Source organism: Salvelinus namaycush, chromosome 33 (assembly GCF_016432855.1).
Source record: "Salvelinus namaycush isolate Seneca chromosome 33, SaNama_1.0, whole genome shotgun sequence".
NCBI lineage: Eukaryota > Metazoa > Chordata > Actinopteri > Salmoniformes > Salmonidae > Salvelinus > Salvelinus namaycush.
Genome location: NC_052339.1, coordinates 2,418,360 through 2,439,799, shown reverse-complemented (window position 1 = coordinate 2,439,799; position 21,440 = coordinate 2,418,360). Strand labels below are relative to the sequence as shown.

The 21,440-nt window shown below is 42.6% G+C and overlaps 1 protein-coding gene across 1 annotated transcript in view; it reads left to right on the top strand.

Annotated features, from left to right (window-relative positions):
* Positions 1-21,440, top strand: part of LOC120027630 (POU domain, class 6, transcription factor 2-like) — a 124,059-nt gene that overhangs the window by 81,630 nt on the left and 20,989 nt on the right. The window contains exons 10-11 of the mRNA XM_038972632.1: positions 4,258-4,467; positions 7,777-7,930. Of these exons, the coding sequence (XP_038828560.1) occupies positions 4,258-4,467; positions 7,777-7,930 (364 nt within the window). The remainder of the gene's footprint in view (positions 1-4,257; positions 4,468-7,776; positions 7,931-21,440) is intronic.

Below are 21,440 nucleotides of genomic sequence, written 5' to 3'. Positions count from 1 at the left end.
AGAATCCCAAACAGACTTTGGTGTTTGTTTTGCTGGAAGAATGATAGAGGAACTAGAATCCCTCCAAAATGTGTGTGCTTGTTGAATATTATGTTGTGGTTTAGCTAGGTTAGGCAGCAGTCATTTAGCTAGGTTACGCAGCATCGTAACAGCGTTGTTGCTGTGCTAAAAGCACAAGGAATTTGAACAAGGTATCCGGATGAAAATACCTGTCCTGCCTTCATTTGGAGTCCTTTCTTCTCCTATAGGTTTTTTAATCTGAATGAAGTATTTGTCTTTTGAAGAGAAGATAACACAGTCAGTGACCCTGTCATTAATGCCCAGTCGATTTCTTCCTCTTAGCTTATTCGAGTAGGTTTCAGACAGGGGCCTTGAAAAGCATTGGATTTGATCATGTGGCTTTAACATGTATCCGCCTGATTACATTTTGTCAATCTTTTTTCACTTTCCAAGGCTAGTCGACGAGGCCACTCTTCAGTCCCATCTTTTTGAATTTGGTTGTGAGAAAATAGTAAGAATTAATTTGATATCAATACACAGATTGCCTTAGGAAAGCATTACACCATTTTACTTTAGTTTCCTCGGTATCTAATACAACGATTAAGGTCAAATATATATTTTTAAATATCTTGAAATAAGATACATTTATTGTATTAAGCCATGTTTAGGTTTAAATAAGCTACATTATCTGCAAATGATGTTAGATCATTTAGCTTGGTACAGAAAAACAGTGAATTATCACTCAATATAAGATATTTAGGCTTGCTTAGATTTCACTTTTTGCAGTGCACATTGAATATTGTATTTACTGAATTGTCATGGACATAAACTGTATTTCCAGTTTACTATAGCATAAATACTGTAGTAAAAAACTGTAGTATGCAGTATACTATAGTAATTACTGCAGTGTTTTTGCGTACTGTAGTATTTACTGAAGTGTTTTTGCGGACATTACTGTAGTATTTACTATAGTGTTTTTGTTTTACTATCTTGGATATAGCAGTGGGAGCTTTCTCCTTGAGGAAACCTACTGGACAAAATACTCAAAGAGCAAATTTTCCATAACCTGTAGGTAGGACTGAGGTCTGAACGAATAACCTGTAGAGAACAAAATATATGGTCTACACTTGGCATGTAGGTTTCTCCCTTCTGGGTGGCACAAAATGGGATATAGGGGAGGGGGATGGGCAGAGTATATGCAAATGAAAAACTGTAGTATAATATACTATACTAACTACTATAGTGTTTTTGCAGACTGTAGTGTTTTTGCGGAAATTACTGTAGTATTTACTGTAGTGTTTTTGCGGTCTGAGGTATACCGTAGTATTTACTATAGTTTTCTACAGTATACTACAAAATTCTATAGTAAGTACTACACATGATTGAGGGATACTACAGTGTGTAGAATATTACTAAATAATTCTATAGTAAGTACTGTAGTATTCTATTGTAAACTGTAGTATTTTTTCATGTGGGATGGGGGGACTCCCAGTGCTGTTAACCCTGGTGCCTGGTCTTTGTGTTTCCTGGTGAAACCCCCATGAGCCTGGGCTGTTGGGCCCATCCATCCTCTTCACTGAGCTTTGATAAAGGCCAGAGCCCACAGGGCTGACTGCTGTTACTAATGCACACAATGCCAGGTAGGAACACACATGCTCTGTTAACCTGCATGTTCACAACCACAGAGGGACTCCATTGAAATAAAAATCAGTCCTCAGTCCTCAGAGGTAGAGGAAACATATTCTGACATTGTCATTTAAACTTTTGAACACCTGTTTTCACCTAACAGCGGGGCAAATAAAGGCAGGTAAATAATACTGTAGGTGTCTGTATATTTTGTAATATGGTATAATATTCACACTGTGTTAGAACCACAATCAAAAGGGCTTTCCATCTGACTTTGTGATCTTATAAAGCAATTAACATCCTTAATCAAATTGTTATGCTTGATGTCTTTGAGCTGTAATGAAGTAAGTCAGGACTTCCAAACGTTTCCCAACCTGGGTCTCTATTCCAACATGGTTCTCTATTCCCAGCACGGAGATAGCAGGAGGGGAAAATGGCCAGAGATATTGTCTGGCCACCATGGCTAACACCACAGATTGCCCTGGCCTGGCTGGATAGACGAGACAGCATTTCTGTGGAAACAAGAAGAGCAGGATAATCTTAATGAGTTCTGCTGAGAGAAGGGAGAGAGAGAGAGAGGAGGATGCAGGTCCTGACCGTTCCTCACACGCCACACTATCATGAGTGGAAAACGAATACATGAGGAGGAAAAAGACAAAGAGAAGAAAGGTAAACATGAAGAATGCTGGTTGGACAAAGCTGACAATACTATTGTTTGTTCGAAGGTGCCACAACCTATGTGACTTTGTGTGTATAAAATGCCATAACTGGCTGTAGTCTGCCAGCGAACCATGTATTCTCCATGGACCTCTCCATGAATCTACAGGTTTCCATCAGAATTGACATGTTTTACATAATCAGGGTCACAATCAACTGCCTTGAGGAACGCCATCTGAGCACTGCCGTGGATCATCCAAGAGGTCTGAGGGAGGGAACGAGATGTGGTGGTAGCGGTGCATCCAGGGGCAAGAGCCAAGGTGTCAGTTCCCTGCCTGTGTTATTACGCTTATCACTTATAGAATAACCACTTAATCCAACGAGGGTGAATAATTGAGTGGAACAAGTCCTCCACCACAGAGGCACGCGAAGCCAGATGTCGAGAGACATGAGCGTCAGGGCGGCGCAATAAAATATGCTAAGTGGCAAGAGAGGAGGGAGCATTTACAGGGGGAATCAGCGGAGGCGACACAGAGCCCGGAGAGAGAGAGAAATTATCTGACGCTTAACACGAAGCAACGTAAGCAAATGAGCCGTGGAGGGGATGAATTACAGATTGCCGGCCTACCTTTCTACCACTGATCCTTCCCCATTATGTCAAACAGAGAGGGGGGAGAGGAGAGGGAGGGGACCAATGAAGCAGAGAGAGGCATGGCAGAGAGAATCAGATTAGCACTGGAAGCAGTAGTGAGATGCTGGACTACAGTATGGGGGGACCTGTTTGCATCTCGCTGTGAAATTATATATAGTGGCAGGTGCATGTGTATTCATTTGATCTCTAACCTACAGTATATATGATTATTTTGGTGATTTATACACAATGCTTGAAGTAGGCAGCATGAGCTACCAAAACATTCATTGTGCTTGTGTCCATTTATTTTGGTAAAAATGTTTTGCCTTTGTTTTTTACGATAACAAAATACAACAATGCTAGCCCAAATCTTCCAGCCAGGTCCAAATGACAAGTTTTGTAAAATAATTGCAAGCCCAACCATGTTCACTCTCCTCTGGCATAATTAGGCTGCATGCTGTGGTCCTGTCCGTGGCAAGAACAGGCAGAGAGACTGAAACTCTGAAGTTGTCTATCCAGGACCAGTCCACAGATTACATTAACCTTCATCATTGTGAAGAGGCGCTAAATCCCCCCCCTAAAGCGCTACTCTTGGCCACACTCTGGCAGCTCTGAGAGCTAAAACGCTACGGTGACACTCTGCCGCCCCCTTTGATCTGCACTTCCTGATTACAGCCATGGAGGAGAGAAGAGGAGAGCTGGGGGGGGGTGAAGTACCCCAGGGACCCTGGGAGCTGAATTGGACATTTGGGGTGTGTGTGTGTTGGTGTGCATGCAAGCGCACTTGTGTGTGTGTGTGTTGAAGGGGGGGGGGGGGGGGTCTCTCAGTATTAGCAACCCCCCTTAACAGAAACCGACAAATACACATATACACACATGAATCTTACACACACGCCCCTCTCCTGGCCTGGTGATGGATAATACAGGCAGTGGTCTGCACCAGCACACACACAGGCACTCAGAGCTGATCTTTGCAGTGTGCTCCCAGCAGTGGGCTCTGCCTTCACTTGGTTTGGCCTATAAAACCTCCTCTATGACAGATGATCAGATAATCTGTCTGTGCCGTTCCCTCACACACATGAACTCAACCATCAAGTGCTTGGGCTTTGATACTGCCGTTCCAAACGTTTGTGCGTCCACTGATATACACGTATTGTCATACGCAATACACACGTATTTGATGTGGGAGTTCATATAGAATCTGAAAGGCGCTCTATACTTCTGTGCAGTAGGTCATAAGTGCAATAGTTGTAACGATGATCGCCTTTCTACCCTTATCCATGTACTGTAGATCAATGGAATGACCCATCTGTTTTCTTCTCCTCTCACCCCTCCTTTTTCAGATAATTGGAACGATCCCACTGATGCCCAACTCTGGGGGGCCCTCGAGCCAATCAGGGGGTGGAAACCCTGCGCTGCAGGTCCAGCCAATTACACCTCAGCTTCTGACCAACACCCAGGGCCAGATCATCGCCACGGTGATCGGCAATCAGATCCTGCCTGTCATCAACACCCAGGGAATCACGCTGTCACCAATCAAGCCTGGACAGCAGGTAACCACACACATGCACAGACACAAACACGAGTCACATCACATACAAGACACATGAAGATATATTCCTACTCACAGAAAATGCCAATTGAGTACATTCGAAGCCCAAAAATCCGTGTAGATTTAGCTTTTTTCTTGTTTACTCGTGAGAAACAATACTAGTCAAGTCTGGTGTTTTTTCAGCTATCACGTCTTCTCATCTTCTGTCTAAACACAACTTGAGACGATTTCCTTCTCATAAACATAACTCCCAACTGTAGTATTTCATTGCTCCCAGTGTTTGGAAGTGGTTGCTTTCGATTAAACCAGTCTCTTGACTAGGGCAGTAAAGATTACAGAAGTGTGACAGAAAGAAAGAGTGATATATCAAAATTTGTCAGGCCTTTGAAAATATACTCTTTTCTTAGGAGCTAATAAGCAGCACGATGGTGCATCCTCACAAAGGTGTGTTGTGTGTGTGTAAAGCACCTGTCAGGGAACCTCTCAAACTCCCTCTCTGGCAGTCTGCAGAGCCCCTGCAGAGCCAAACGAAAAACAACACTTTTCATCACCCCACTTAAAACTCAAACACTACCTCACTCTGTTTTTTTTTCTCTCTCACTACCCGCTATATTTCTCTCTCTCATCCTCCCCACCTATTCGTGACCTTATCTGTGACCTGAGCATGTCGTAATTCTCCTTAATCACACATTTAAAAGGAGAATCGTGTCTCTAGCTATCGTAACAATACATCACCAGACTGAACCTCTAAAAGAGGCTCTCCTAGAACATGCACAGAAGAACATGAGTTCTATGGTGCTATATGTTTGACAGTGAGCTCAACCCCCACCTAGTGCTGAATTGTTATGTACAAGGTAAATGTTCTTCCTTCTTTTGGACTTGTAAATGCATGGTAGGCGTCAGAGGCACAATTACCAAAGAAAACTAAAAAATGTCAAAGCTTTAAGTCTACCTACTTTGGACCAGGCTTTCAGCCATAAATAAGGAAGATAAAAACAAATGAAACATGCTATGTAAACGGCTAGGGCAGTAGGTGTGACTTCACGGAACATCAGATCACACTCGTGAACGAATGAATGCATTTGTAATCATGTTTATGTGTTTCGGTCCTCACTTCAAAGCCACGCGCGTAGACAACGACTGTTCCACGGGTATAATTTACGGTTGTCAGCTCCGGCAGTGCCGAATATTTCAAGTGAAGCTAGATAATTCTCACTGCCTGTCAGCCGTCTTGACAGTATGTGCATCGCTGTTGACATCCACCACCATTCCAAACAAACACATGCCGATGGGAAAAGAATTAATAGCGAGAGAGAGTATTGAGAAAGCCAACCTAGTTTACGGAGGAGACAGCTTTCACTTTAGAGTGAAGACATATCAGCTTGATCTTGTAAGAGCAATTCATTTGCGCACCAAACATGAAAATACATAGTTTTCTTACAGCCGGAGTACATTGCCTGTAAATCATACATTATCTTTGATACGGGAGCGGCGGTGTCCATGGTTCTTTTCCTGCGCGGACTTGTCTTTATTAGCAATTATTAGCAATTAGCAATGAAGAAAACACCCTATAATTGTCATAAAGTTTTTTCTACACTCCTGTATGGCAGGCAGGGGATGGTAGAGGTATTCACTTTTTGGACCCGTTCTGAAATGGACCTGGGGCTTTCCCACCCGAACCCGATATGGATACATGTTTATATAGACACTCGTTCCGAACGGACCAGAGGACAACTAGACCCGTTCCATATAGACCTGGTCGGATCCAGACCCGATCCAATCCGAGTGAGGGAAGCAGAAGAAAATATATATTTTTAAGCTACTTTATTGACCGAAGTTGATAAAGTGAGAGGAGGGAGACAGAGGTGCTGCTCTAGCAGGCGGGGAGGGACCGTACTGTGAGCGAGTGACACTGGGAGCAGGGAGGGAGAGACAAGAGACAGCAACCAAGCCGACTAGCGCTATAGTAGACTATAATATGCCATATCTAGGTTATTTAGCATCAAATATGACTGCATCAAACTGGGAGAAGCTAGTTAAGCTAGCTAACGTTAGCTACCGTAGCTAGGCTAATTGAAGTTGCAGTGCATGTGCTTTCTCATCCTACAGTTACTCCCTTCAGAATATTAAGTAGCAGCCTACCTGTTGACTCTTGGTCGTTGTAGCCTATCCTTCTCCTTTAACTTTCAATTTGTCATTTTAATTGAATCTTCCATTGATTAGAAATCTACTAATTATTGCCGTTTCGATGATTTATGATTGGCCAAAAACAACAACAATCACTCTCGTGAAAAGCATGAGCAGCAGCATAAATGATAAAATGTCTCTCTCTACTGCAGAAGTCGCGTTCGGATATGTACGGGCCCTTCCGGACAAGTCAGTTGAAAGTACACATACCCGGGCCGAGACCATTGACAGTCGTATCAGATTCAACCCAGACCCGTGAAATTATTCAGAATTCTGGATCCGGATCTGCTCGAGTCCCGGATCGGGTCTCGGGTATTCGGGTACAGGTGGACCCATGAAGACCTCTAGAGGACGTTAATGCTCATGGAGAGCGGAAGAGAGCGAGAAATACAAACAGCTGAGCCACCATTCATCTCCTAATAAAACCCAGTGTCTCTTTTATACTAATCTAACACTGTCTGTTTCAATTGTAATCTAGCTCTGAATAGTCTTCTCCAGAGATGGGTAACTTTGATGGGGGTGGGGGCCACAAAAAAACGGAACTCCTCATGAGGGGCAGTGGCTTGTGGGTCTGCATACCCACATCCATAACCCCCCCACCTTGCAAGCAAAACATTTTAGTGGCCCCCCTCATGACAGTGAAGAGAAGGGCGTAGAGAAAATATTGTCGTTTTAAAGCAAGTTTGCTGCGATTCTACACATTTTGCGATGGGGCGGAGAGAAGATTTTGCAATTTTATAACTAATTTCATGCAATTCTACACATTTTGCCATAGGATAGAGGCAAATGTTTTCAGTTTTTAATATGATTACTGATGATCGATGGGCCCCACCCCGGTCTGTAATTTGACCATCACTACAAATTTAGATAGCTGGTCGCTAGACTCATTTACCAGTCCCCCCAAAAATAATCTGACATGGGCTGATTAAGTGACTGCAGATGCACAACCAAATTTTGAAATTGCACCTTGTACATTCTATTATTCTAAGACCCTGACTGAGTTCCTAAAGATAATTGTGAAGATAACTTGTTGTGCTATTAAGGTGTAATATTATATTGGTTGTATTGTTGTTTTAAGTGAATATATTCAGTCAATATTTAATTTCTGTATGTGTGTCTTCAGCTGCCTCAGGCTCAGCAGGTTCAGACAGGCCCAGTGTCATCTCAGCCCAACCTGCTCCACATGCCCCACAGCCAGAGTCCTCTCCGCCAGATCTCTTCCTCCTCATCATCATCATCTTCCTCCTCCTCTCTCAGCGTGGGTCAGCTGGTCAGCAGTGAGTACCCGGCGACGCCCCCACACGCAAACACACACACAAACACACATGCACACATATTAAAATAACATACAAGCATACAGATAAACCTACATTGTCAGAGAATTACATTTTGTAATTGACCACAGTCTTTGGTATGGTGAACCTTCTATTTCAAGAGTGCTGGCTTTCTGTTTGTCCAAAAACATTAGATTTTTCGGTAACCCTTCATTTTATAGCCTCTTAATTACTATGTATTTACATAGTAACAAAAACAATATACATAGTAACAATTTAGCCTTAAACAACCAAGTAAGTATTACATACATACTTATTAAGTAATAATATAGATAAGTACAGGTAGGTAAGAAGTATAAGTAAGAACCAGCGTATTGCTATGTAAATATGTAGTCACGCCAGTCTCTTTCAAAGTAATACATAAGAAAACCAATGAACATACATGGTAATTTGTCATTTAAATACCTTCATTTAAATACCAAATAAATACCTTCAAGTGATCCTCTTTTGTTGATATTCTCTCAGTTGTTTCCGTGTACTTTACCTTTAGTTACCATGTATGTTCATAGTAACAGGGCTGTAAAATTAAGTCATGTCTGTTTCCATGTAGATACAATGTAGTTACTTGTGAGTTACCACCGCATTGGTTGATTCCATCACATGAAGACAACAGCAAATCTGTCTGTGATCCTACCCTACATGGTACCACCTTTACACTCACAGGGTAGGTAGGAGGTAAGAGGGCTGTAAAATGAAATCCTTGCTAATACCATATACGGTGCTTATAGAAAAGTCTACACCCCCTTTAAAAATATCACCTTTTGTTGCCTTACAGCCTGGAAGTAAAATGCATTAAAATAGTAGTTCTCCCATTGATCTACACATCATGCCCCACAACTTCCAGGCAATTTTTTTTTACATTTATTTTTTAAATCAATAAAAAATAAAACCTGAAATAGCTTGGTTGGATAAGCGTCCCTTGTAATAGCGATCCTAAATTAGCTCAGGTGTAACCAATCACCTTCAAAATCACACACCAAGTTAATTGGCCTCAATTGTAGTGATTGACATGATTTCAGGATAAATTCAGCAGTTCCTGTAGATTCCCTCTACTGGGTAGTGAAGACGATTATTAAGAAGTGGAAGGTGTATTGCATCACCAAGACCCTGCCTCGATCAGGCCATCCCTCCAAACTGGATGACCGACCAAGTAGGAGACTGATCTGAGGCTACCTTGAGTCCAATGGCAACTTTGAAATAGCTATGGGCTTTTATGGCTAAGACTGGTCAAAGTGTGCATGTGACAACAATATCCCAAGCACTCCACAAATCTGGCATGTATGATAGGGTGGCAAAAAGGAAGCCATTACTCAAGAAACCCCACATTGAATCCCGTTTGAAATGCATGAAAACACTTGGGAGATTCTGTAGCCATGTGGCAAAACGTTTTGTGGTCTGACGAAACTAAAATGGAACTTTTTGGCCTGAATGCAAAGCGTTACATTTGGTGCAAATCCAACACAACTCATCACCCAAAGAACACCATCCTTAGTGTGGCGGCAGGTAGCCTAAGTGGTTAGAGCGTTGGGCCAGTAACTGAAAAGTTGCTGGATCAAATCCTTGAGCTGGCAAGGTAAAAATCTGTCGTCCTGCCCCTGAACAAGGCAGTTAACCCACTGTTACTAGGCTGTCATTGTAAGTAAGTATTTGGTCTTAACTAACTTGCCTAGTTAAATATATTTAAAAAAAAATAGTGTGAAGTGTGGTGGCAGCATCATGTTATGGGGATGTTTCTCATCGTCAGGATGGAAGGGAAAATGAATGGCGCAATGTACAGAAAACTCCTTGAGGAAAACCTGCTGCCATCTGCAAGAAAGCTGAAACTGGGATGGAAGTTCACCTTTCAGCATGACAATGACCCGAAGGCCAAAGCTACAGTGGAGTTGCTAAGTAATAAAAAGGTAAATGTCCTTGAGTGGCCCAGTCAGAGCCTCGGCCTAAATCCAATCGAAAACTTGTGGCATGACTTGAAGATTGCTATCCATCAATGCTCTCAAAGGAATGTGACAGAGCTTAAACAGTATTGTAAAGAATGGTAAAATATTGCCAAATCTAGGTGTGCAACCTGGTCTCAAAGCATTTCGTATTATTCTGTAAGTAAATCCGAGAAACTCTATTTAGTACGATATGTTACAAATTATAATTTGTATGATATGTTACAAATTGCAATTGGATTTATAGGTTACACATTCCAATTTGTTGTGGCTAACAATAGCTAGGCTAAGGGTTATGGGTTAAGGTTAGGAGTTAGGTTAAAGGGTCAAGGTTAGGGTTGGGAAGGGTTAGCTAACGTGCTAAGTAGTTGCAAAGTTGCTAGAAAGTAGTAAGTAGTTGCAAAGTACAGTACCAGTCAAGTTTGGACACACCTACTCATTCAAGGGTTTCTCTTTATTTTTACTATTTTCTACATTGCAGAATAATAGTGAAGACATCAAAACTATGAAATAACAAATATGGAATAATGTAGTCACCGAAAAATTATTTTTTTGAGATTCTTCAAAGTAGCCTTCCTTTGCCTTGATGACAGCTTTGCACACTCTTTACATTCTCACAATCAGTTTCACCTGGAATGCTTTTCTAGCAGTCTTGAAGGAGTTCCCACATATGCTGAGCACTGGTTGGCTGATTTTCCTTCACTCTGCAGTCCAACTCATCCCAAACGATCTCAATTGGGTTGAGATCAGGTGATTGTGGAGGCCAGGTAATCTGATGCAGCACTCCATCACTCTCCTTGGTCAAATAGCCCTTACACAGCCTGGAGGTGTGTTTTGGGTCATTGTCCCGTTGAAAAACAAATTATAGTCCCACTAAGCGCAAACCAGATAAGATGGCGTATCCCTGCAGAATGCTGTGGTAGCCGTGTTGGTTAAGTGTGCCTTGAATTCTAAATAAATAATTGACAGTGTCACCAGCAAAGCACCATCACACCTCCTCCTCCATGCTTCATGGTGGGAACCACACATGCAGAGATCATCCGTTCACCTATTCTGCGTCTCAAAAAGACACTGTGGTTGGAACCAAAAATTTCAAATTTGGACACATAAGACTAAAGGACAGATTTCCACCGGTCTAATGTTCATTGTCGTTTTTCTTGGCCCAAGCAAGTCTCTTCTTCTTATTGATGTCCTTTAGTAGTATTTTTTTAAATTTATAATTCAACCATGAAGGCATGATTCATGCTGTCTCCTCTGAACAGATGATATTGAGTTGTGTATGTTACTTGAACTCTGTGAAGCATTTATTTGGGCTGCAATCTGAGGTGGTGTCAACTCTACTGGAATTATCCTCTGCAGCAGAGGTAACTCTGGGTCTTCCTTTCCTGTGGGGGTCCTCATTAGAGCCAGTTTCATCATAGCGCTTGATGGTTTTTGCGACTGCACTTGAAGACTGCACTTTCACAGTTCTTGAGATTTTACGTATTGACTGACCTTCATGTCTTAAAGTAATGATGGACTGTCGTTTCTCTTTTCTTTTTTTAGCTGTCTTGCCATAATATGGACTTGATATTTTGCCAAATAGGGCTATCTTCTGTATACCACCCCTTCCTTGTCACAACACTACTGATTGGGTCAAACGCATTTAGAAGGAAAGAAATTCCACAAATTAACTTTTAACAATGCACACCGAAATGCATTCCAGGTGACTACCACATGAAGCTTGTTGAGAGTATGCCAAGAGTGTCCAAAGCTGTCATCAAGGCAAAGGGTGGCTACTTTGAAGAATCTCAAATATAAAACATATTTTTGGTTACTATATGATTCAATATGTGTTATTTCATAGCTTTGATGTCTTCACCATTATTCTACAATGTAGAAAATTGTACAAATAAAGAAAAACCCTTGAATGAGTAGGTGTGTCCAAACTTTTGACAGGTACAGTATCTAATTAGCAAAAATGCTAAAGTTGTCCATGATGAGACTCAAACATGCAACCTTTGGGTTGCTAGACGTTCGTGTTATTCACCCACCCATCCACCTCTACAAACTATTCTCCTTTCATTTTTTGCCTTAAGTAACCTTCTGTCTTATGTAACCATACCAAACACAATATATCATACTAATTTCAGTGTCCCGGATTTAGATTTTCTATGTTACGTCTAATCTATGAGACCAGGCTGAGGTGTTTAAAGTTGGTAGAGACATATCTCAACAGACTCACAGCTGTAATTGCTGCCAAAGGTGCTTCCACCAAGTATTAATTCAGGGGGCTGATGACTTATCCAGTTATGATATTTCAGTTTTGTATTTTTAATATAGATTTACAATTCATGACCAAAGGTATGTGGACACCTGCTCGTCAAAAACTTAATTCCAAAATCATGGGCAATAAAATGGAGTTGGTCCGCCCTTTGCTGCTATAACAGCCTCCACTCTTTTGGGAAGGCTTTCCATTAGATGTTGGAACATTGCTGCGGGGACTTGCTTCTATTCAGCCACAAGCATTAGTGAGGTCGGGCACTGATGTTGGACGATTAGCCCTGGTTCTCAGTCGGCGTTCCAATTCATCCCAAAGGTGTTCGATGGGTTTGAGGTCAGGGCTCTGTGCAGCCCAGTCAAGTTCTTCCACACCGATCTCGATAAACCATTTCTGTATGGCCCTCGCTTTGTCCATGCTGAAACAGGAAAGGGCCTTCCCTAAGCTGTTGCCACAAAGTCGGAAGCACAGAATCATCTAGAATGTCATTGTATGCTGTAGCAGTCATCCAAGTCATAGACTGTTCTCTCTGCTACTGCACGGTAAGCGGTACCGTAGCGCCAAGTCTAGGTCCGAAAGGATCCTTAACAGCTTCTACCCTGAAGCCATAAGACTGCTGAATAATTAATCAAATGGCCACTCAGACTGTTGAATTTGACACACCCCTCCCCTTTGTTTTTACCTACATGTACAAATTACTTCAGCTAACCTGTAACCCCGCACATTGACTCGGTACTTGTACCCCTAGTATATAGCCTCGTTATTGTTATTTTATTTGGCATGCGCCAAACCCAGATTTATCCGTCGGACTCCCAGATGGTGAAGCTTGATTCATCACTCCAGAAAACGCGTTTCCACTGCTCCAGAGTTCAATGGAGGCGAGCTTTACACCACTCCAGCTGATGCTTGGCATTGCGCATGGTGATCTTAGACTTGTGTGCGGCTGCTCGGCCATGGAAACCCATTTAATGAAGCTCCCGATAAACAGGTCTTGTGCTGACGTTGCTTTCAGAGGCAGTTTGGAACTCGGTAGTGAGTGTTGCAACCGAGGACAGACGATTGTTACGCTATACGTGCTTCAGCACTTCTGTGAGCTTGTGTGGCCTACCACTTTGGGTTTCTCCTAGACATTTCCTCTTCACAATAACAGCACATACAGTTGGCCAGGGCAGCTGTAGCAGGGCAGAAATTTGACGAATTGACCTGTTGGTAAGGTTGCATCCTATGACGGTGCCACGTTGAAAGTCACTGAGCTCATCAGTTAGGCCATTCTACTGCCAATGTTTGTCTATGGAGATCGCATGGCTGTTTATATCGTGTATTTTTGCAATAAAACACATTTTCCTTTAAAGTGTTGAGTATGGTGTGTAGATCATTGGGGGGAAAACATCATTATTTAAATGCATGAAACTGAGGCAAAAATGTGAAAAAAGTTAAAGGGGGCTCAGACTTTATAGGCACTGTGCATTCGGAAAGTATTCAGACCCCTTGACTTTTTCCACATTTTGTTATGTTACAGCCTTATTCTAAAATAGATTAAATAAATAAAATCATCATCAATCTACACAATACACCCCATAATGATAAAGCGAAATCAGGTTTTTGACATTTTTGGAAATATATTTACTTAAGTATTCAGACCCTTTGCTATGAGACTCGAAATTGAGATCAGGTGCATCCTGTTTCCATTGATCATCCTTGAGATGTTTCTACAACTTGGAGTCCACCTATGGTAAATTCAATTGATTGGAGATGATGTGGAAAGGCACACACACCTGTCTATATAATTTCCCACAGTTGACAGTGCATGTCAGACCAAAAACCAAGCCATGAGGTCGAAGGAATTATCCGTAGAGCTTCGAGATAGGATTGTGTCGAGGCACAGATCTTGGGAAGGGTACCAAAAAATGTCTGCAGCATTGAAGGTCCACAGAACACAGTGGCCTCCATCATTCTTAAATAAAATATGTTTTAAACCACCAAGACTTCCTAGAGGTGGCAGAGCAATCAGGGGAGAAGGGCCTTGGTCAGGGAGGTGACCAAGAACCCGATGGTCACTCTAACAGTGCTCCAGAGTTCCTCTGTGGAGATGGGAGAACCTTCCAGAAGGACAACCATCTCTGCAGCCCTCCACCAATCAGCCTTTATGGTAGAGTGGCCAGATGGAAGCCTCTCCTCAGTAAAAGGCACATGACAGCCTGCTTGGTGTTTGCCAAAATGTAACTAAAGGACTCTCAGACCATGAGAAACAAGATTCTCTGCTCTGATGAAACCAAGATTGGACTCTTTGGACTGAATGCAAAGTGTCACGTCTGGTGGAAACCTGGCACCATCCAGGTGAAGCATGGATGTGGCAGCATCATGCTGTGGGGATGTTTTTTAGTGGAAGGGACTGAAATACTAGTCAGGATCGGGGGGAAAATGAGCGGATCAAAGTACAGAGAGATCCTTGATGAAAACCTGCTCCAGAGCGCTCAGAACCTCAGACTGGGGTGAAGGTTCACCTTCCAAAAGAACAACGACCCTAAGCACACAGCCAAGACAACGCAGGAGTGGCTTCGGGACAAGTCTCTGAATGTCCTTGAGTGTCCCAGCCAGAGCTCGGACTTGAACTCGATCAAACATCTCTAGAGAGAACTGAAAATAGCTGTGCAGCGACTCTCCCCATCCAACCTGACAGAGCTTGAGAGGATCTGCAGAGAAGAATGGGAGAATCTCCCCAAATACAGCTGTGCCAAGCTTGTACCGTCATACCCAAGAAGACTCGAGGCTGTAATCGCTGCCAAAGGTGCACTGAGTACTGAGGTGCACGAAGTACTGAGTAAAATGTCTCAATAATTATGGAAATGTGATATTTCATTTTTTATTAATACATTTGCTAAAATTCAAAAAAACAGTTTATGCTTTGTCATTATGGGGTATTGTGTGTAGATTGATGAAGAAAAAAAACATTTGAATAAATTTTAGAATAAGGCTGTAATGTAACAAAATTTGCAAAAAGTCAAGGGGTCTGAATACTTTCTGAATACACTGTATACCCTATAATACCCTATACCCTATAATTACAAAGTGAAAACATGTTTTTAGAATTGTTTTGCTATTTATTGAAAATGAAATACAGATATCTAAGTTACATAAGTATTCACAACCCTCAGTCAATACTTTGTAGAAGCACCTTTGGCAGCGATTACAGCTGTGAGTCTTTCTGGGTAAGTCTCTAAGAGCTTTACACACCTGGATTGTGCAACATTTGCCCATTATTCTTTTCAAAATTCTTCAAGCTCTGTTAAATTGGTTGTTGCTCATTTCCAGACAACCATTTTCCGGTCTTTCCATAGATTTTCATGCAGATTTAAGTCAAAACTGTAACTCGGCCACTCAGGAACATTCACTGTCTTGTTGGTAAGCAACTCCAGTCTGGATCTGGCCTTGTGTTTTAGGTTATTGTCCTGGTGAAAGGTGAATTCATCTCCCAGTGGTGAAATCTTGGTGAAATCCCTAAGCGGTTTCCTTCCTCTCCGGAAATTGAGTTAGGAAGGACGCCTGTATCTTTGAAGTGGCTAGGTGCATTTATACACCATCCAAAGTGTAATCAATAACTTCACCAATAACTTCACCATCCTCACCATCCTCATGATATTCAGTTTGCTGAATCTTTTTTTTTTTAGACCCATCTACCAATAGGTGCCCTTTTTTGCGAGGCATTGGAAAAGCTCCCTGGTCTTTGTGGTTGAATCTGTACCAATCGGTGCGCCTACATTCTAACGTGCTATACTTGCTAAAAGTCCAACCTCAAAACATAAATGGAAAAAACTAAACCTGTAACACCATGTAAATACCAGACACTTTCAAGTTTACTCCAGTAGAATCTAACAACGTTATCTTACCCCTAAAAAAATCCTAACATCCCATTTTATGCTAACCTCTCACCATTAGAAATGTCTTGGTGGTAGGGTCTTTCTCACTCGTCATTATTCACGATTAATATATTAATGTACAAACATGTTATGTTCAGAAACATATTATATTCTTATTTACAAAAAAACGACACAATACATGATTTACTATTCATTTCTGTTGGGCACAACATAATCTGAAACACAACCTAAACAAACTGCAAATTAGTCACAAGCTTGATGTAGTCATCACGTGCTAGTAAAATGGGACCAAATACTCTATTTTGACTACTTTCAGTGGTGTAAAGTAACTAAATAAAATACTTTGAAGTACTACTTAAGTAGGTTTTTTGGTGTATTTATATTTTTTACAACTTTGACTTTTATTCCACTACATTCCTAAAGGAAATATGTACTTTTCCCTGACATCCAAAAGTACTCGTTACATTTCGAAAACGGTCAGATTCACGAGAACATGTTGTCATCCCTACTGACTCTGATCTAGCGGACTCACTAAACACAAAAGAAAACGATATCTTAACATATGCTGTATCTTTCCAAGCAGTCTCTCCCTCAATCCCTCCCACGTCTTACCTCCAGCTAATCAGAACATTGAAACCTAGCTACTGATAGCAATAATTTATTTCTAGTAAAAATATTTTTTTCTACTAAATAACAACACGTACGTGCTCAAATCATGACAAATAATAGTTGTACTCACAACCAATTTAAAGGATAGAAAGACAAGTGTGGCTATGGTTTGGGGCGAGTTTGAACATCGTTGGTGAGATTGGAAAGTAGCTAGCTTAGTGTATTGATAGAAACACTAACGAGCTACTTTTTTTTTACATTTCAAAATAAAACTCCACTATGTCATAGTAGAAAAGTGTCTAAAACATATTTAGAAAACTTTAGTTTTTTCCCAATCCAGTTATAATGTTGCATCCCAATGTAATGTTGTCCACTATGGAAAACTGTAAAAAATAAAAAAAATAAAAAGTTGAATTCATATCATACACATTTTCTTTTGATGGCAAAAACCGGAAGACTTGGTGTGGCCAGCTGTGGCCATGGGTGAGCACCACCATTTCTTCTCAATGAGCTTTAGAAAGATATTATCCGTTTTTTTTCTGGATCTGTCACGCCTGCTCCCGCTCCCCCTCCCTGGCGCTCGAAGGCGCCAGGCTCCCTAGCATTACACACCCCTGCCACCATCAGTACGCACACCTGCCTCCCCCCGTCACGCGCATCAGCGTATTATTGGACTCACCTGGACTCAATCACCTGTTTATTACCTCCCCTATATTTGTCAGTTCCACATCTCTGTACCCCACTGCTGCATTGATTGTCATTTGCCGTTGTTTTGCCCGTGTGCTGATGCTGTGCCTGTCCTGTTACCAGTCTGTTCCGGAATAAATGTTGACTCCTCGTACCCGCTTCTCATCTCCGACGTCGGTCCTTACTGGACCAAAAAGGGTCTGAGTGTGCCAGCGGACATGGCAGTCGGCGCGGGTGAATTTGTGATAACATGTTAGAAGGTTTTAGAGGGCCTCACTTCATGTTGTTTTGTAACATTTACATTTTTTTTAAGCCAGTTTCCTGCAATTCTCAGAATTTCTCCATGGAGCCAAGATGAAAAAAAATCCATGCTGTTAAATTCATTGTTTTTGGAATTTTCATTTCCCCTGATTGTTCAGCTTTTATTTTGTTTTTTTGTTAGTTCTCAAAGATTATATTATAAAAAGATATGTAGGTTCATTATCTTTTCTACATGCTTTATATTTGGTTGAGTCATTTTAAGTTTACACTGAAAGTGTTTTCCTTCCCGAAAATTCTAAAAGTTTGTACTTTGGCGTCCCAAGAAAATGCTTAGGCAAGAGTTTTCTATAGCAGAAAAATCCCTGGATATGTCTCTGGCTAACGTTAGGCACCTTTTTGTTTTGAAAGTTAAGGACTTGCTTTTGTTAGTACAAGCAATGTTTTCTGTTGGAATTACGTTTTTGTATGTTTTTTCTAGCTTCTAAAGTCCGCTAGCGTGCTAAACTAATTAAGCTAACACACAACTAAAGCGGGAGTTAGCAGGATAACACATTGTCATTGACTTTACATTGTGTGTTATCCTGCTAACTCCCGCTTTAGTTGTGTGTTTTTTATTTAACTGGTATTTACAAGGAATTAGCAACAGCTTCATTTTACAGGCCTCTTACCTCATATCTACCCTGTAAGTTTAAAGGTAGTACCATGTAACAACAGGGTAAAGTCACGGCCGGTTGGACGTACTGCCAAATTCTCTAAAACGACGTGGTAGAGAAATTAACATTCAATTCTCTGGCAACAGCTCTGGTGGACATTCTTGCAGTCAGCATGCCAATTGCACGCTCCTTCAAAACTTGAGACATCTGTGGCATTGTGTTGTGTGACAAAACTGCACATTTTAGAGTGGCCTTTTATTGTCCCCAGCACCAGGTGCTCCTGTGTAATGATTATGCTGTTTAATCAGGTTCTTGATATGCCACACCTGTCAGATTTATGGATTATCTTGGCAAAGGAGAAATGCTCACTAACAGGGATGTAAACAACATTTGAGAGAAATAAGCTTTTTGAGTGTATGGAACATTTCTGGGATCTTTTATTTCAGCTCATAAAACATGGGACCACGACTTTACATGTTGCGTTTATATTTTTGTTCAGTATACATTGAATCTATGTGGAAACAGACACCACTTAATTTTATAGCCCTGTTATTATGAACATACAGTTGAAGTCAGAAGTTTACATACACCTTAGCCAAATACATTTAAACTCAGCTTTTCACAATTTCTGACATTTAATCCTAGTAAAAATTCTTACGTCAGTTAGGATCACCACTTTATTTGAAGAATGTGAAATGTCAGAATAATAGTAGAGAATTATTTATTTCAGCTTTTATTTCCCAGTGGGTCACATTCCCAGTGACCCTCAATATGCTCAATTAGTATTTGATAGCATTGCCTTTAAATTGTTTAACTTGCGTCAAACGTTTTGGGTAGCCTTCCACAAGCTTCCCACAATAAGTCAGGTGAATTTTGGCCCATTCCTCCTGACAGAGCTGGTGTAACTGAGTCAGGTTTGTAGGCCTCCTTGGTCGCACACGCTTTTTCAGTTCTGCCCACACATTTTCTATAGGATTGAGGTCAGGGCTTTGTGATGGCCATTCCAATACCTTGACTTTGTTGCCCTTAAGCCATTTTGCCACAACTTTGGAAGTATGCTTGGGGTCATTGTCCATTTGGAAGACCCATTTGAGACCAAGCTTTAACTTCCTGACTGATGTCTTGATGTTGCTTCAATATATCCACATAATTTTCCTCCCTCATGATGCCATCTATTTTGTGAAGTGCACCAGTCCCTCCTGCAGCAAAGCAAACCCCCATGCTTCACGGTTGGGATGTTGTTCTTCAGCTTGCAAGCCTCCCCCTTTTTCCTCCAAACATAACGATGGTCATTATGGCCAAACAGTTCTATTTTTGTTTCATCAGACCAGAGGACATTTCTCCAAAAAGTACGATCTTTGTCCCCATGTGCAGTTGCTATCCGTAGTCTGGGTTTTTTATGGCGGTTTTGGTGCGGCCTTTAAGGTTATGTCGATATAGGACTCGTTTACCCTTTGCTGTTGTACTGGGATTGATTTGCACTTTTCGCACCAAAGTACGTTCATCTCTAGGAGACAGAACGCATCTCCTTCCTGAGTGGTATTGTAACGGGCCTCCTCCTTCTCTTCATCTGAAGAGGAGTAGCAAGGATTGGACCAACGTGCAGCGGGTTGTGAATACATAATGAACTTTATTAACAAAACGAAACTAAACACACGAAGAACACTGAACGAGAGAACTTACATAAAATTTTTTACAAAACAACAAAACGAAGTAGACAGACCTGAACGAGAGAACTTACATAAAACATGAAGAACGCACAAACAGGAACAGACTATTACAAACGAACGCTACAGTCCCGTGTGGTGCGCAGACACAGACACGGACGACAATCACCCACAAACAAACAGTGAGAACAACCTACCTTAATATGACTCTCAATCAGAGGAAACGTCAAACACCTGCCTCTAATTGAGAGCCATACCAGGCAACCCAAAACCAACATAGAAACAGAAAACATAGACTGCCCACCCAAAACTCACGCCCTGACCAATAAACACATACCAAACAACAGAAAACAGGTCAGGAACGTGACAGAACCCCCCCCCTCAAGGTGCGAACTCCGGGCGCACCCCTACAACTCAAGGGGAGGGTCTGGGTGGGCATCTGTCTGCGGTGGCGGCTCCGGCGGTGGACGAGGACACCACTCCACCACTGTCTTTGTCCCCCTCCTTAGCGTCCTTTGAGTGGCGACCCTCGCCCCCGACCATGGTCCAGGAACCTTCACTAAGGCCCCTCCTACATAGAGGAGACAGCTCAGGACAGAGAGGTAGCTCAGGACAGAGAGGTAGCTCAGGACAGAGAGGTAGCTCAGGACAGAGAGGTAGCTCAGGACAGAGAGGTAGCTCCGGACAGAGAGGTAGCTCCGGACAGAGAGGTAGCTTAGGACAGAGGGACAACTCTGTACTAATGGCAGCACCGGACTGAGTGGCAGCTCCGGACTGGGTGGCAGCTCCGGACTGAGTGGCAGCTCCGGACTGAGTGGCAGCTCCGGACTGAGTGGCAGCTCCGGACTGAGTGGCAGCTCATGACTGAGTGGCAGCTCATGACTGAGTGGCAGCTCATGACTGGAGGGCAGCTCATGACTGGAGGGCAGCTCATGACTGGAGGGCAGCTCATGACTGGAGGGCAGCTCATGACTGAAGGGCAGCTCATGACTGTAGGGCAGCTCATGACTGTAGGGCAGCTCATGACTGTAGGGCAGCTCATGACTGTAGGGCAGCTCATGACTGTAGGGCAGCTCATGACTGTCTGGCGGCTCTGACAGCTCCTGACTGGCTGGCGGCTCTGGCAGCTCCTGACTGGCTGGCGGCTCTGGCAGCTCCTGACTGGCTGGCGGCTCTGGCAGCTCCTGACTGGCTGGCGGCTCTGGCAGCTCCTGACTGGCTGGCGGCTCTGGCAGCTCCTGACTGGCTGGCGGCTCTGGCAGCTCCTGACTGGCTGGCGGCTCTGGCGGCTCCTGACTGACGGACGGCTCTAGCGGCTCCTGACTGACGGACGGCTCTAATGGCTCGGGACAGACGGGCGGCTCTAATGGCTCGTGGCAGACGGATGGCTCAGAAGGCGCTGGGCAGACGGATGGCTCAGACGGCGCTGGGCAGACGGATGGCTCAGACGGCGCTGGGCAGACGGATGGCTCAGACGGCGCTGGGCAGACGGATGGCTCAGACG